The sequence below is a fragment of the Ursus americanus genome, chromosome 2 (assembly GCF_024610735.1).
Source record: "Ursus americanus isolate L20-20 chromosome 2, mUrsAme1.1.p, whole genome shotgun sequence".
Taxonomy (NCBI): Eukaryota; Metazoa; Chordata; class Mammalia; order Carnivora; family Ursidae; genus Ursus; species Ursus americanus.
This window is the reverse complement of record NC_142128.1, coordinates 5,858,183-5,873,915: the sequence shown is the minus strand read 5'-3', so window position 1 is coordinate 5,873,915 and position 15,733 is coordinate 5,858,183. Positions and strand designations below refer to the sequence as shown.

The window sequence follows — 15,733 nt, the reverse complement described above, 5'->3', positions numbered from 1 at the left end:
CTTGAATTTTAAACCACATATGTATACATATGTATTATTTACCAAAAAAAATAAAAATAAAAATAAATAGTTAAAATTTCAGGTTGATTACAGAGTATATTTAAATGCATTTGGCTTACCATCATCTGATCACAAAATTTATCATTGAAGGAGTTTGGGAAGAGCCTGGTAACGGAAGTCAGACGATTCACGACGTTCAGCGTCAAGCTCCGATAATCCCCCAGCATCATCAACAAAGGCCGCATGTGCGTATGGATTTGATCTACTTCTATGGTAGCACCTTCCAAAAACTATTTAAAAAGAAAGGTTGCAAAGGAAAATAGACAACAGAATGTATTTTATAACAGAATAAACTCATTCAGCCCTGGAAGCAAGTTTGTGGAATATTAACCACGTACATTCCAAAAATTTACAATGAAATGAAGATTAGTCATTACTGTTGAAAATTTTAAAAGGCTCAGTGTGACTAGGAAACAAGAGGAGACGTTACTGGAATTCAGTGCATATTCACGCGAGGCGGACTTCCAGGTGCACAAACCAGGTGAACGGGAAGAACCCTGGAGACAGAACATATGTACATTTGCACGCACACGCCACTCGCTCACCTTTCTCATGCAGGCTTCTCCGGCTTCCTGCAGCTCGCTGTTTGTGGAATTCAGGGCCTTGAAGAGTGCAGCGATGATCTTCTCCCTTGACTGAGGAAGGTAATTGCAGGCAGCGAGCGCATCTTTAGGGAGAGAAATCAATACAATTTTATTACTAACCTGAAAAATATATGAACAATTCCCTTGTTCTAAAGGCTCTTACAAACCAACACCAAGTATGAATCATTGAAGCACTTCCCAGTGTCTGGCCTCGAGAAAGACCAAAGAATACACGGTCTCCTAACGCACATGTTCAGTGTTGGCTAAGAGGGAAGTCAGCCTGTCAGAAAGGCCATGATAAATACTAGCCCGTCCAGATAGAAGGGCTGGAGGGGGAAAACAGAGGGCATCCGCTGACACCCCTTCCCCAAGACATCCCCGTATAGGGTGAGAGGATGGTTGAGCTGCGGGCAAACACACACGGAAGTGACACAGAGGGCTGGCCTTGAACTCTGGTGCAGAGGGCATACACACACACACACACACACGCACACACGCAGCCTGGCTTCTGTTCCACTACCTGTGTCTCATCAGCAGCCTCCTCCTAACATGGGGAGTTAAAGGCTTTGAGAACACAAATATTCTTAGAAAAGGGGACACACCTCAATCTTCTCTGTTAGCTGAGAGATAACATCCGACCAAGAGCAATGCCCATATTAGACAAGAGGACTGCATGAGAGGCACCAGAAGAAAAGGAATCCCCACCGAAGAAAGAAGCCGCCAAACTTGGCTGCAGAGCGCCTCCCTCCCTCCCGCCTGCTGTGTCCTCCACGCCCCAGCCCCACGCTTGAACGCAGGTATTACGGTCTGCCTCTCTCAGCTCCTCTACCTCTAATTCACGGAGGGCTCTGGCAACATCTCACGTAGAGTATAAAAACCAACAAAGCAAGAGACCACGTCAACTAGAAAAATTTGTACTGGGAATATATTTACTAAAAAAAAAAAAAAAAAAAGGTGGGGGGATGACGCTTCTAAGTGAGTAGAATTCAAGTGAGTAAAAATTCAACAATGTAGCTGACATTGCTCATGGAAGCCTGAAGAGCAGGGTTCTCAAATGCTACCGACCACTGAAAAGCCTATGAAGATTGCAGATCTTCCCATATACTCCGATTTGGGTGAAACCGGCAACGTATGAACACGAGCACTACTCTCTCCAACCAGAGTGTCAGATTCATCAGAGAGCTAGAGCATTAAGAGTTAATTACTATAAAGTAAAATAGTTTGTAAGAGTAAACTTTTAAATCCTAACAATCTATATAACCCATTGACATCTCATTATGTCATTTGATAAACACACAAACATAATTATCTCACCTTAAAGAGAACATAAAAAAATAAAACCCCCCAAGAGGCCACTGCCTCCTTGCACCTTCGTACCCATGACTTGTTTTGACTGAATTAACTTACTCAGAGCCGCAATTCGCAAAGGAACAAGTGATGGAAGACTTTTGTAACACGGCAGCTTTGTTAAAGCCGAGTCCTCAGCCTCACACAAATTTAACAGCTGTAAAAGATAAAATAATTTAATATAGCCAGCTCTTACTGTGAAGACACAGTAACCTTGAAAATAACAGAACACAGCGATCTTATACGCACACAACACAATTAACAATTGACTACACTCAAACCCTAGGGAACTTAATATCAAAAGTGACAGTTTCCTTTAAAGCAAACTCTGTCAACCTCAGTAGTGAAATAAATTCTTAGACACTTTCTCACCCATTCTGATACCGTAACATTGTCTCTCTACCCAGGGGATCACTTGAACTGCAAATATCATGATGGCAGGTACATCTCCCTCCTTACTCAGCGCTGCTTCCCAGTGCTGTGGGGCCAGTGCTCGACAAACATATGCTATAATTCAATATCGGAGTGGTAATACTTCTTCCCCCCAAGTACAGAAAAGTATAAAGAAAGAAGCTGAAAGTCACTGGGAATCCTGTAACTCAGAGATTCCTGTGGCTATGTTTCTGGACATTTTATAAGACCCCCAGTATATATTAATATATCTAATACCCGAAATATCACATATGTTGTTCTATTACTGTTTTCCCCTTCTATTTACATCCTGGGGAAATGGTATAAACTTTACTGTTATCATTTTTCCTTTAAAGATTCCTACCTAGTAAAGATTTTGAACAGCAAAAAAGGATATATACTAAAAAGCACTCCAAGCCACCACCCTATTCCACTCCCTCATGACTAATTACTCCCCTCCTATATACACACGTGTGTGTAGCTCTGTCTAGACAGAGAGCGAGCATACACCAGAATCACCTGGGAAGCTGGCAGGTGGTTTATCTGTAGGGCTGACCCCAAACCTCCAGGAAGAGGACTCAGGCCCTCACATGTTCTGACATAGCCAGTGAGTGCGCTGATAAACACTTGGGAAACCAGCTGCATTCCCTGAGACGTATCACTCAACACTACCAGGTTCTGGACTTAAGCTTAGTGAGGAATATTCCACACAGGTTAAAACACATCTGCCTCTGGAACCACCAAAGGGAACCTTCCTTGCATTCTCCGGTGGCTCTCTGAGAACCTCTGTCATATGAAGTATGACTCCTACACAAGGGATACAACACGGTATAAAAGCGAGACCATGTGATCACAGGATTCTATGTCCAAGCAAATACATAGGACTTCAAAACTCAAGAGGTAAATTTTTTCGTAACGGGAAATTCAAACTTAGCGTGGATCAGAAAGACCTTGCTTCCTTACGGCTTTTGCCTCAGTTTACTCTGACAATGCCTCATCGTAAAAAAAACTTCACATTGAGACCAACAGACCATTACTGTATTCTACGAATTAATGCTTAGAATCTGACAGTATCTACAGTTCAATCTGTTTCTCTCTGCCTAATATGACCCCATAACTAGAATGTTTACAAACACTTGCAGGATGCCATGTGCCACTGCCCCAAACGAGAATAATCGGTATCTACAGTTCACGGAGAGCTGTCAGAGCTCAATAATGGCATTCATGCGGAGCAGGGTCTCACCAGCACACGGCACGTTCTTAAGTGATGAGTGCATTCGATACGCTGGCACTTTCCCTGAGCCAGTCTTATTCTGGGCACCAGCTGATGAGAGTGAGCAAAGCAGAGTCCATCTTTCTCTAGATTATATCCTTAAGGCTCTGCAGAGCAAGGTAGCCTGGAGAAGGCTAACAGAGTTCTAAGGACTCGGAACACGGCCGTGTTTGCTGGAACATCTCCAGTCAGCAGGCCCACCTCTGGTCACGTACCTGCGCAGGGCGCTGTGCCAGGTTAGGGCTGGTTACCTGTGGTCACCACCCGTGCCATCTCTGAGTGCTGCCTGACCGGTCTTTGCGCACAAAGACAGGCTACCAGACATACGTCATCACCATCCACACCACGCCGCACCACCACCCCCCTACCTCTGTGTAGAACACCTTATGCTCCACCACGTTAAGATCCATCGTGAAGAGCCTGGGCTGCAGCGTGGTGCAGAACGTGTTCCCCTCCATGAGGCCAATCTGTGCATTGGCAGGCTGGTGTCTGAGCAAGTGCTTCTTAGGTGGCACCATATCCTGGAGGACCTGGGGGGGGGCAAGGAGGAAGCACTACTCACCAGCCATCCCTCAGAGGGCACGCACTGCTCACCACAATATTCTGAAACTATCCATCTGAAAACCGTGAGATGCAAGTTACACTGTCCGTTAGTGAGGGAAGGGAGGGTATGTTCCATGCCCTAAAGCCGGCTGGTGGACAGTTATGTGTCAGATACGCTGAATCCTGAGTCTCCCGAGTAACCGCTCTTAAACAAAACAAGGAAAGAGCGACCAGATTGTGCTACAGAGACCCAGGAAACCAGCCTTCCGGTTCTTTTGACGCGACGACTATGGATAGAGCCATTAACAGCAGCACGTTGCTTTTTTTGCGTATCTGAGGTCAAAGAGAGCATGCATGGTAGCACCTTGTGAAGCGGACGCGAAATCACAAACTACGTATCCTCTTCAAGTCAGATTTGAAGGAAAAAGGTCTTAAAAGTTTTGCTCAGATTATCCTAGTTCCAGGGACAGAAATCTCACCTCTTTATGGGGCTCCATGATCACGGTGACACTTTTTCCAGTGACCTGGGCCAAGACCTGCAGTGAATGCATGGCCTGTTTTCTCACAGTGGAATTTGGAGAGGTGACTTCTCGGACCAAGTCATGCGTCACATGGTGAAAGGACTTCTCCTGAGCAGCCACGATCTCTTCGGCTCTCTCCTCATCCTTTAAAGGCGTCGCGCACCTCATCAGAAGCTGCTCCAAGGTGGTCTTTGCCATGGCAACAGCCCCATTGGAAACCTGCAGGCCAGGGACTCCTTAGAACGGAAGGGTCTGCTGCCGCGGGTCCACACCCCCCCCACCCCAGGTGAGCTAACTGAGCAAGACTACTTCATCACCTCCATACAGTACTTCAGGGGCTAAATCACCTAAGCATTCCTGTAGGTCACTCAGAAAAGAAAATGGGGATCTAGACAAACTCCCTGTATTTCCCAAACGGATACGCGGGCAAGGCGCACCACATTCCATCTGAGTTACACCTGCGCACAGCTTTGTAAAGAATGCAGCTTCCAGAGAAACTCCTGCAGCACGTGCACTATTTCGCCCCGCGGCAAGAGTGAGCAGAACTCTTTCCCTCTACAGCTGTACCGCGTTAAGTGCTCTGGTCTGCGACGGTTCTTTACTGACGCAGACAGACACTCAGGCAACCAGGGCGAGCCTGCGGGGGTCCTGATCTGTCCTCATGTTAGAGACGCTATAATGAAGTCTAAGCTTCTAGGAGAGTACACGGGCAGAACTGCCTCATACTAACTATTCTCTAGGCAAGTCAGCTTCTGGAACAGCCTGGTTCGGTTTGGGGCCACCCAGCACCTACCTCTCCAGTCAAGTCCATCATGACAAAGAGAAGTGCTTTGAGGAACGTCTGCTGGTTCTGGAGAACCCAAGTGAGAGGCAGCCGCTCCATGAGAAACTTAATGGACACCACACCACCCAGCTTTGCGTACCAGGCCTGCTCATAGCAGCACGCACACAAGCGCTCCACGATGTATGAGAACAGAGGCAGCTGGCATGCCTGGGGAGAAAAACACACACACACACACACACCGTCCTGTTATCGCCACTCCGCATAACCAGTTTCTAGAATGACTACCCACAGGCACCGATATGCCCAAACTAGCAGATACTCCTCAGTCCTTCCTTACCCTCTCCTTTGAGCCCAGGATGATACTTGCAACATCAAATATCACAGCTAGGGCCACCTCCCCAATCTTGCAAAGTTCCTTTTCTTCATATGCCATACAAATAGCGATTGCATCAATAAGGACCAATGGATCCATTCCTTTCGACCCATTTTCTTCACTGTGAAACATGGCTGTGCTGGGCTGGCTGCCCACCTGGTAGCAAGGGAGCAGGAAAGGACCTGGAAGAGAGGCAGCGGGCGCGGGAGAAAGCAGAGCTTATTTGCATGCACGTTTCTGTCCCTCAAATGGCAAACCACCTCATCAGAAAGGTTTTTTTTTTAAGTAATCTCTAGTCCCAACGTGGGGCTCAAACTCACGGCCCAAGATCAAGAGTCACAAGCTCCACCGACTGAGCCAGCCAGGCACCCCGATCGACCTCATTTTTTAATTCAAGGTTAGGAGCTCAATACGAGCCAAAGCTGGTACTTGTGACCGACTTCTGCTGAACTGCACTCACTTGTAAACTAAGTGGTCTGATTTGCACTGAAGATATTTTTCTCAATGTTTTCCATTATAAACTGTATTCTTTTTAGATTTTTTCTATGATAATGAGAACCATGTATCTTCTTTTAAAAAAATAATTGAACAGGCCAAGGGACACAGCACAGAAATGAGTACGGGCTACGCTCTGGACATTCCTGACTCAAATAATAATTAAAAGGCAACCCAGCTATGACACCCAACCCACACAGAGAACGATCTGCTATCAATTAATGCCTCTCAGGTACCCAGCAAGATGGGCGTTTGTGATCAAGCGGCTTATAGGTATGCTGGAAAGATGTTAACAGAGGGACACCGAGAAATGTTCTAAGATCAACGGGCTAGCACTGACTATTCGAGCCGAGAAGGGCAAGAGGAGTTATAAGAGGGAAAGTTCTCGGTGTTCTGCAGCGCTCAGAGAAAGCTGCTCTGTCCATCTGGAGGGTGAGAGGCCCGGGGACACAAACTGCCACAGCACTGCTCCAGTGTGTCCACTGACCGGCGCTGGTCTGGGAGGAGCTGCAAAAACCGGGAGTCAGTGTTCAGAAACTTCTATAGCTACTGGTAGTGTTGAGACACTGTATTGTCTTTTGCAAGAGCACCACCAGTATGCGATGGATTAGAAAGGGAAAACAAGCAGACAAACGAAAGTGGTCCCTCTCCATCCAGAGCCTGAGGACCCCAGAGCAGAGGTGGGAACAGCAGGAATGAGCACCGCACAGCGGAGCCGGCCGAAGGGTTGGGAGGGGAGGCTGGGCCCTGGCAAACCACACGTGATGGGAAGACCGACAATGAGGGAGACCACAAACTGTCTCATACACAGTGTCCAGAAGTATTCTGCCCCCATTTTCATGAAAAACAAAGGGTGAAAATCTTCCACTGGGCGTACTGGACAGAGAAACAGGTAACAGTTTTCAAGTCAGTACTGCACCTGTCACTGAAAGAGCAATTATCCTGCAGTCAGCGGGAAATCAAAAAACAAAGGCCAAAGATCAACCAGCCAAACGCTCCCCAGAAACACCACGACGTCCTGATCGCATTCCTGAAGCACCCCAAGGACGTCCCATAACCACTTCCTCTGCCCGACTCACCGCACTGCTGGGCAACTGCCACCATCGTGTAGTGGCGGATCAGGCTGGCGACAAAGGGCAGGGCGCTGGGCCGGAGATCTTTAATGACAGCAGACATGAACGCCCCGGTCAGGGCCTGCTCAAACGTCTTCCGAGCTGGAGTGTCTTGTGCTTTGTAGCGATGCGATATGATGACGTTAGGTATGGTCTTTTCTGTAAAGCTGAAAGATAAAATTGAATCCATCCTTGCAACACAAGTCCTGAGCTCATGATTCCACCAGGACTTACATGATGAATTCCCTTATGAACGCTTATAACCAGTGGTTCTAGAGATGCCCAGTACGTTCTACGTAATATGAGCACAGGCGATGAATCAGAGCAATGCTACAACATGGCGGCAGATTCTGTATTTTTATAGTTTTAAAGAAAGTTGAGGTTTGACTTCCAGCTTTTATAACTAAGTAAACCAAATTCTAAGAAGTAACCCCATCAATGAGCAAACAGAAATGAAAAAAAAACTTACACTAAAGACAGCCCTATGCCCGTTATGTGTTGAAAAATCACCTCACGGGAGCAGAATCAGACGAGGTTCCAGACCTCACTGGCCGTGCGTGTCACCCATCACTGATGCCGTGAGAAATGTGAAAATACAGAGGGAAGGTCCTTCCCCAAAACATGGAACACAGCAAGATAACATACACACATGATCACACGTGATCGTCTAAGGTGACAGCCCTAACGGGTAAGAGCAAAATACAAGTATCACAGGACAAATATCTGGGGAATGAAACAATCACTGTGGACCAGAAAAGCAAAAGATCCACTGAACGTCCACCATGTGCCAGGCACTATGGATACATGGGTGAGCAACAGGAGAGAAAAGGGCAGGACCATTGCCTCCTGAAGCGGACAACCTCAGGGGGAGGCGACCATCAGAAACATGACGACTGAGGTCCACTCGAATTCTCAAGCACCTGGTTTCTCCTCTTCATTTTCTCTAAAAGCCCAGAAAAGCACCGCGAGGCAGGTAACATGTGAACGTCCCGACTCTCGGGAGCATACACTTAGCACTAGGAAATCTGGGAGGTCCTCTGCACCCCTACATCCTGATATAAGACACACCGATCGTGGAGAACCACATTCCTGACATACTTAGGGTGCGCAAGAAGCTGGTAGAGGGCGTGTTTGTTGTCCTCTAGACTCATCATTGCCACCAGGAAGCACTTGATCACCTCCCATGCCTGCCTCCGGTAGTAGGGCTCAGTGTTGGCACTTTTCAGGCAGTCCAGAGCCGTTTCAATGGCCTGTAGCAAAGAAACACAGAAACTATAGTTTATGCAGAAATTACACAATTACTCAATTCTCTCTTTAGAAAATAAAAGGGTTTTCTTTATTTTTCCAGAAAACCTACATAGCTACACACACATTTTATCCTATTCAGTTAGGTTGACCAGGAAGGCGGGAAAGGCACAATCGCACACAAAATCACGTGAAGCCTTTCACAGCTAAGAGGCTAGTGACCCTTAATGACAATTATATACCTATCAATCAAAAAACTGATCTGTGTTAAAGAGGAAAGACGTCCCCAGGCCGTGTGTGAGGAAGCAGAGAGGGGCTGACAGGGACAGCAGCCCTGCAGACTCATACATGGCCACACGGAGCAGGACCACAGCTCCTCGCTGAGTCACCCCGGATTACAGGGATAATTTTGGGAGTGGTTAAGGATCAATGTAATCTTTGAGCCAATTACTCGCCAAAAGAATAAAGGATTGTAAAGTGTGCCAAAAGCAGGATTATCCTAATGGGGATTCACTGGCACTCGACTTGGCCACATTGCTTCTTCCCTTCACCTTGGCAGCCCCTCCAGCTGCAGCGGGGTGCTGGGAAACCGGCCCCTCGCACCCCTGAAGTCCATGTGGGGGTGCAGGAGGACTTGGAAGCCTATCTTCAAAACTTGGATTTCTTCTTTTGGGAAAAACTATTTCTCAGGAGATTTTCTGGCTCTGCTTAGTCTATGCAGAGATCAAATACAAGTCAGATACCTTAGTTTTCAGTACTAATACCCACCTCACCACTGACAGGGCTGAAGCAAAGAGAATCCCGTATTAAAGAAATTACCTAAAATGCAGGAATGTGCTACTGACACAGGACGTTCACTACAGCAACTTTCAATGTCAAGGATTTTTAGCTGCAGTCTCTTAGGAGGAAACTAGTGTTTAATAGGCAGATAGTTTTTAGAAAGGTCTGGGTGAGAAGCTGGGGCTGCACCTCCCCTGAGGTGTGGAGAGCACACCCATCTATGGGATGGGGCTCGGGGAGGGTCAGGGACAACGCATGTGCTTGAGGAAGTGTGGGGATAGGACAACTGAGAGATGATGATGGAAAATAACTCTAGAGGGACATTTACTCATGATGGGTATCATTCCTCCCAGATATTAGGAAAGTCTGGTTTAAAAAAGAAAAAAAAATCACAGAACCTACTACGTGGGTAAAATTTGTACACAGACAGGTTGAACTGGCAGGAAACAACACAAAAGGACAGTTAGCCTGAGCAGGGGGAGGACTGTGAGTCATCCCAGGCCACAGAATGCTGGTTTAAGACCAGATCTGCAAGGAGCTCAGGAATCCCAGCTGGCATCTGGCTTACAAAACAGCTGAGTCACACAGATGCAAGCAAAAGGCTACTCTAACACCCTTTAAAAAAAAAAAAAAAGTACCCAGTATATAATGGCTAGATAATGGTAACAAAAGCTGTAAGACAAGGTGGAAGAAGGCTGGCTCTGTGATAAGGGGGAGAGTCGACCTAGACAACGTAGATTAGAATCAAGTGGAACAATATCAACATGCAGGTGACAGAGGACTGGGAGGCTCGGTGAGGTGAGGGAAAAACAGCTTTCAATAAAGATAAAGCAAAAGTAGCAGAGTGGGACATTCTGGCAAGACGCTGGAGACATAGTCCGTCCATCTTTTACCCAACAAAACAGGAGCTTTAAGTGGATGGAGAGAGCACAGAGCTGTCCTCAGAGGGCTAAGGAGCCAGGAGAGACAGCAGGTGCTCGCTTTGGGTAGAGAATGGGAGAGACACAGGTGCTCAGGAGTGACAAGTATGGGATTAACTTGGGTTCCAAAAGACACTTGAAGTAAAGCTTGCCAGGCATCAAAACAGACCAAGTTCAAGGGTAGGATGGGCTGGGCATCACCACCTCCCGCTCTACCAGGAAAGACGAAATTGCTCAAGGGTCCCAAGTTCTCGTGCAGCATACCTCCACCGGCCTCCTGGTATTCTGAAAGGCCCCTTGCCAACCAAGCTGGTCCCCAAATACATTTTGTACTTTAAGTTAGAAACTCCCTCCCAAGGGGCATCTGGTTGGCTCAGTCGGTAGAGCATGTGACTCTTGATCTCGGGGTTTTGAATTAGAGCCCCACATTGGGTACAGAGATTACTTAAAAACAAAATCTTAAAAAAAAAAAAAAAAGAAAGAAATTCCCTCCCAAGAAAGTACATTTTGTTTATATATTTTCAAATAGAAATCCACATTCTTAAAACGAAACATGTAGTATCTTTAAACTCCTGAAGACTTCCAAATTTACCTTCTCCATCGGGAGCTGGAGAGATGCTTTACAATCGGAAAACTCCACTGTGATACTTGGGCCTTGAACCTCAGTCACAACATAGTGCAGCTTCTGGGACTCCTTCAACATCTTCCTGTTACTGCCACCAAATTTACCAAGTACACGGTAGGCCACATGAGAAATGCTGTCAGCAGGATTGCGCAGGGTGCGCCATAAAGCCTACAACCCAACATACTTCCATTAAAATCCTTTCAAGGTGCTGCATTCTCGTGGTTCATAAATCAAAATTTGGAAGTTATAAAAGACTATACAGCAAAAAGTTTTCCTTCCATCTCCGTCCCCTGCAAACATGCACTTCCTGTGCTTGGGAGAAACCAATGTTATCAGTCTTGTGTGTCCTTCCAGAAACATTGTGTCTTTAAAGAAAACACACACATAAACATAAACGTCCTTCCATGCCCCTGAAATATAAACCGTAGTATATGGTAAGTATCACAGAGCTCAAAACACGAAAACTACGCAACATATGGTTTCAGCATATATACGAAATACAATCAGAGGATGGAGAAAAATGCTAATTACTGGTAAAGTTCTTGTCCTGGGATTGATGGTGAGTTCTCGGGTTTTTACTCCTACTGTTAAGCTTTATAATGTACAAACGTGACAAATTCCTGCAAATACGACACACAAACTATCTTACACATTTCAAACCTCACGTTAGAAAGGATGGTGAAGAGGAGAAAGAAACATAGCACAGGACTTGGGTTACGGGAATACGTGACAAGGACGTGTACCTCGTACTTACAATTAGGGCCACATGCATTCAGCTGTTCCAGAAAACTCTTGTCAATTTTCCCACATTCCTTTACCTGAACTACCTTAAGTCCTAAAAATTACTATGTCTATTTAACTCAATTTTCTTAAATCACCTTCCGTAACAATATTAGTCCCTAGGAACAGTCAACATAAAATCTTAGAACTTTTCTTTAAAGCAAAATTTCAATTTCTCTTATGTCCCTAAAGGTCCAAAAAGGCTTATCCTTAATGAACACCTGCTGAGAGGTGCCGAGCCTCCCTACCTCCACCCCCGGACCCCGCCCAACCACTCCTCACGTAGCCTCAGGAGCGGGAAATTCTGCTTCACTCCCCAGGAGGGTGGCATCGGGAAGGAGTGCTGGTTGATGGGACCACAGAGAGATGCCCCCTGTCTGGTGTGGGGGCAGGGGTGGGAAGTTTACAGTGTCTCCAGAAGCAGGAAGCAGCCTTGCCCCTGTCACTCCCGAGGGCTGTCTGCCTCATGGAATGGCAAGAGGCCCATGAGCCCATCCCTGCCTCCTCCTCCTGCTTGGTGTTCATCCACACCTGGGTCAGGCCCAGGGGCTGCCTTCCAGAACCATCATGCTGTTCTCGAGGTAGGCTCTCGGGTCAATTCTCCAAATGACGGTGGAAGGGTGGACTCAGAGGCCTTGACCCAACCTCCCGGACCATCCTCTCCCACTTAGATGGAGCCCAAGTCAGGACTGGTGGGGTAAGTCTCCCAACCCTAGCCTCAAGCACAAGCTGCAGTTTCTGATCTGGACTCCTGTCTTTCAGGAGTTAGGGCGTCTCCATCATATAAAGCTGGCATTCTGACCCCGACTTGGGGCCAAATACTCTACACCAAAGAGGCAGATGAGTAGGGAACAGGCAGCCTGCACCTCTGACAACTACCAACTATATTACGAATCAATATGACCGCACAACGTGAAGGAAAAACCGAATACTTAATATACAAACTCTCATGGAGAGAAAATATAAAATGTTTTCAGAACAATCTCCTTGATTATTGGCTTCATTTCCCTTGACCCCAAAGTGGACATCTGTGCTTCCCTTAGGAGTCTGCTTCTCTTTAAGAGCTTCTGTGGTTAAGAAGCATCTCCTTGGCAGCACGTAGTAACCGTTAACACCTGCCTTCAGAGGTCATGAACTGAAGGAAGGTGTGCCACTTGTGAAAGCTCTCTGAAAAAGGAAAATACTACAAAATCAGTGTCTACTCAATACTTAAGAGTATTTCTTCACATCTTTTCGTAAGCCAGGAGACTCATCAAGTTGAAAGCTACAGAGAACCCAACATGGGGCACAGAGAGCTCCATGGGGGCCCGTCACTTCTGGACACCACTGGCCTAAAATTCCCAGTAAAAACTAGATACGCGAGCACCCAGTGTCCCGCCCTGTGCCGGCGCTGGCGAGCGGGCGGGCCTACCTGCATGAGCTCCGCACGGACCGGCTGAATGTGGTCATAGAGGAAATCAGGTTGCAGGTTGTCCACACACAACTCCAGGGTCCTCAGGCCTTGGCTGACCAACGTCTGCGACCCATTGAGAGCAGACACCAAGGGGTCCATCAGCATGGGCAGGTACGGCAAGAGCGAGCTCAGCCGCACGGGCACCGTGAGACACAGCTCCACGAAGAGGTCCTTCATGTGCTGCTTATGCAAACCGCTCTGCAGCATGTTCAGCCCTAAACAGCATGTGCGGGCGTCAGAGAAGGAAGTTACTCCCAGACAGGCCAAAGTGAACCGTACAAGATAACGGTTCCACCTCTTACTATCAGCATTAATGTGATGACGGGAAGACGTATCAGGTCTCATAATCTACTACGTTAGCTAAATCTATTCTACAAGCTAAATCTTTCCTGTAACCGTGACCCCTTCTGTCTGTCACATTCACTGTAACAACAGCAGGCTGCGCACCATTATAAATTATAGTTTAAGCTGTAATTATTTAACATCAATTAATCTTAATGAAATAGTTAATATTACACATCTTTTAAAAACCACGTTATGTTGGGGTGCCTGGGTGGCTCAGTTGGTTGAGCGTCCGACTCCTGACTTCGGCTCAGGGTCATGAGATGGAGCCCCGCGTTGGGTTCCGTGCTCAGCGCGGAGCCTGCTTGGGATTCTCCCTCCCACTGCCCCTCCCACCCCTCAAAAACATACACACATACATACACAAAAGTCATGCTACGTTTCTAACAAGCCCAATCCAAAGACACAAACTCCAGTAAGATACATTCACCTCAAGCTTGAGGTTTACAACCTCACATCTTTTACCAGGCTTCCAAAAGACCACAGGTGAGGTCTACACTGTAAAATAAACATTTTCTTAAGAAAACCCACTTTTGTTTCCTATCAATAGAGAGGATCTTCCTTTTTACAAAGTCAACCTCCCCACCTTTCATGAGGGTACCCTGGGCTCCTTCCAAACTGAAACATGTCAGATCAGGACCTGCCCCAAGGGCTCAGAGACAAGCTAGAGAGGATGGTGAGAGCTCAGAGAGAAGAGGCACCAGTGAAGGCATCACACAGCAGCAGCACTGGATTCAGAGTCGGGGGGGGGGGGGGAGGAGAGGGAAAGACCAAATTCCCAGAAGGAGACCCGCTTGAACACAACTAGGTAGTTAGAAAAAGCGTGGGGATGTGGCACAGAGCGCAGGACGAGGAAATCAGACTCCTCAGAGCAGAGGGCTCGGGCTGGGGAATGACCGGAGATGGGATTAAATACAGAGAGTGGAGCTGGATTACGGATGGTGGATTTACAGCCATGTTACAGGCAACGCGGTCAACCACTTCCCAATGCCTCCTAGGTATCATATGTTGTAAACGGCTTCTCTTTAAGGAGCCCCGTTTAGCTCTGTATCTTGAAAGCATTCCTGCTTACATGGCAATTACAGGATTCTGCTTATGCAGATGTGCAACAAAATAAAAATATAAACTTACAAATCAGCTTTATAATTGCTTTTTCCCTGTCTTACTTGGATTCTCTTTCAATCTAGAGATCCCTGATATTATTACTAAGTAGCCCTAGAAACCATTTTCTAGGCTTGCTTACCAAATGCTACCAAATACAACCAAGGCCTAACCAGGGTGACGAAAACCTTCCAACTCTGAAGGTCCATCCCTGAACAGGAGGGCTCCCTTCAAAGTCCCACTGCCTTTAAAGAGAGTGGGACACAGGGATGGATAGACACACACACGCGCGCGCGCGCGCGCACACACACACACACACACACACACACTCTGGCAGGTGACACGCACATCCATCCCTTCACCATGACCTTCGCTGGATACAGAGGATGAACCCCACAGACACAGGCAGCTAAACTCATACATGCGCACAAGACTAAATGGCAACCAAAGTCACTGCTCTGACCTTGCAGGAGGTTTGGTAGGAGAGGCAAAAATTCCTGATACAGGAGGTCATGGCTGCCTCCCCCAATGGAGCGGAAGAGGGCCCGAAGCAGCAGGAAGTAGTTGTAGGGCTCTTTGGCAGTCTGTGCAAGCTCCATAGAGCTGTTCACGATCTTGTGCAGGTGGGGCTGCAGGGCGGAGAAAAGGCAGGTTAACAGGCTCTAAACGAGGCGGGCCACACAATTCAAGCTGAAGGTTCACTGCAAACAGGAATGGAAGGTAATTCTGATCCAACCTTTATTTGGTTCAAATTAATTTGTCTTAAAATATATGCTGGTTTCCACCGGGGTGACCACGAAGGAGGCATTTAACAGGTTCCCATGTTACTGTGTAGTTACCGGATATTGAAAAGATGACACTCTGGAGCAGGAACCGGAGGGTCTGTCGGCCCTGCAATTCCCGTGGATACGGTCACTTCCTACGTAAGACTAAATCTCTGAACAAGATGAAGATGCCCATTTCCTATAACAACCTAAATGCAAA

At 47.0% G+C, this 15,733-nt stretch overlaps 1 protein-coding gene across 13 annotated transcripts in view; it reads right to left on the bottom strand.

The window, feature by feature from the left end:
• Positions 1–15,733, bottom strand: part of TRRAP (transformation/transcription domain associated protein) — a 109,088-nt gene that overhangs the window by 65,467 nt on the left and 27,888 nt on the right. For 12 of the 13 annotated variants that reach the window (XM_087867321.1, XM_087867342.1, XM_087867335.1 and 9 more), the window contains exons 19-30: positions 15,213–15,378; positions 13,265–13,521; positions 11,041–11,241; positions 8,602–8,753; positions 7,471–7,670; positions 5,861–6,078; positions 5,533–5,730; positions 4,698–4,958; positions 4,044–4,205; positions 2,052–2,148; positions 606–727; positions 120–290 (exon numbers count right to left, since the gene is read on the bottom strand). In XM_087867321.1, the coding sequence (XP_087723447.1) occupies positions 120–290; positions 606–727; positions 2,052–2,148; positions 4,044–4,205; positions 4,698–4,958; positions 5,533–5,730; positions 5,861–6,078; positions 7,471–7,670; positions 8,602–8,753; positions 11,041–11,241; positions 13,265–13,521; positions 15,213–15,378 (2,205 nt within the window). The remainder of the gene's footprint in view (positions 1–119; positions 291–605; positions 728–2,051; positions 2,149–4,043; positions 4,206–4,697; positions 4,959–5,532; positions 5,731–5,860; positions 6,079–7,470; positions 7,671–8,601; positions 8,754–11,040; positions 11,242–13,264; positions 13,522–15,212; positions 15,379–15,733) is intronic. The other variant, XM_087867330.1, reaches the window with a different exon arrangement.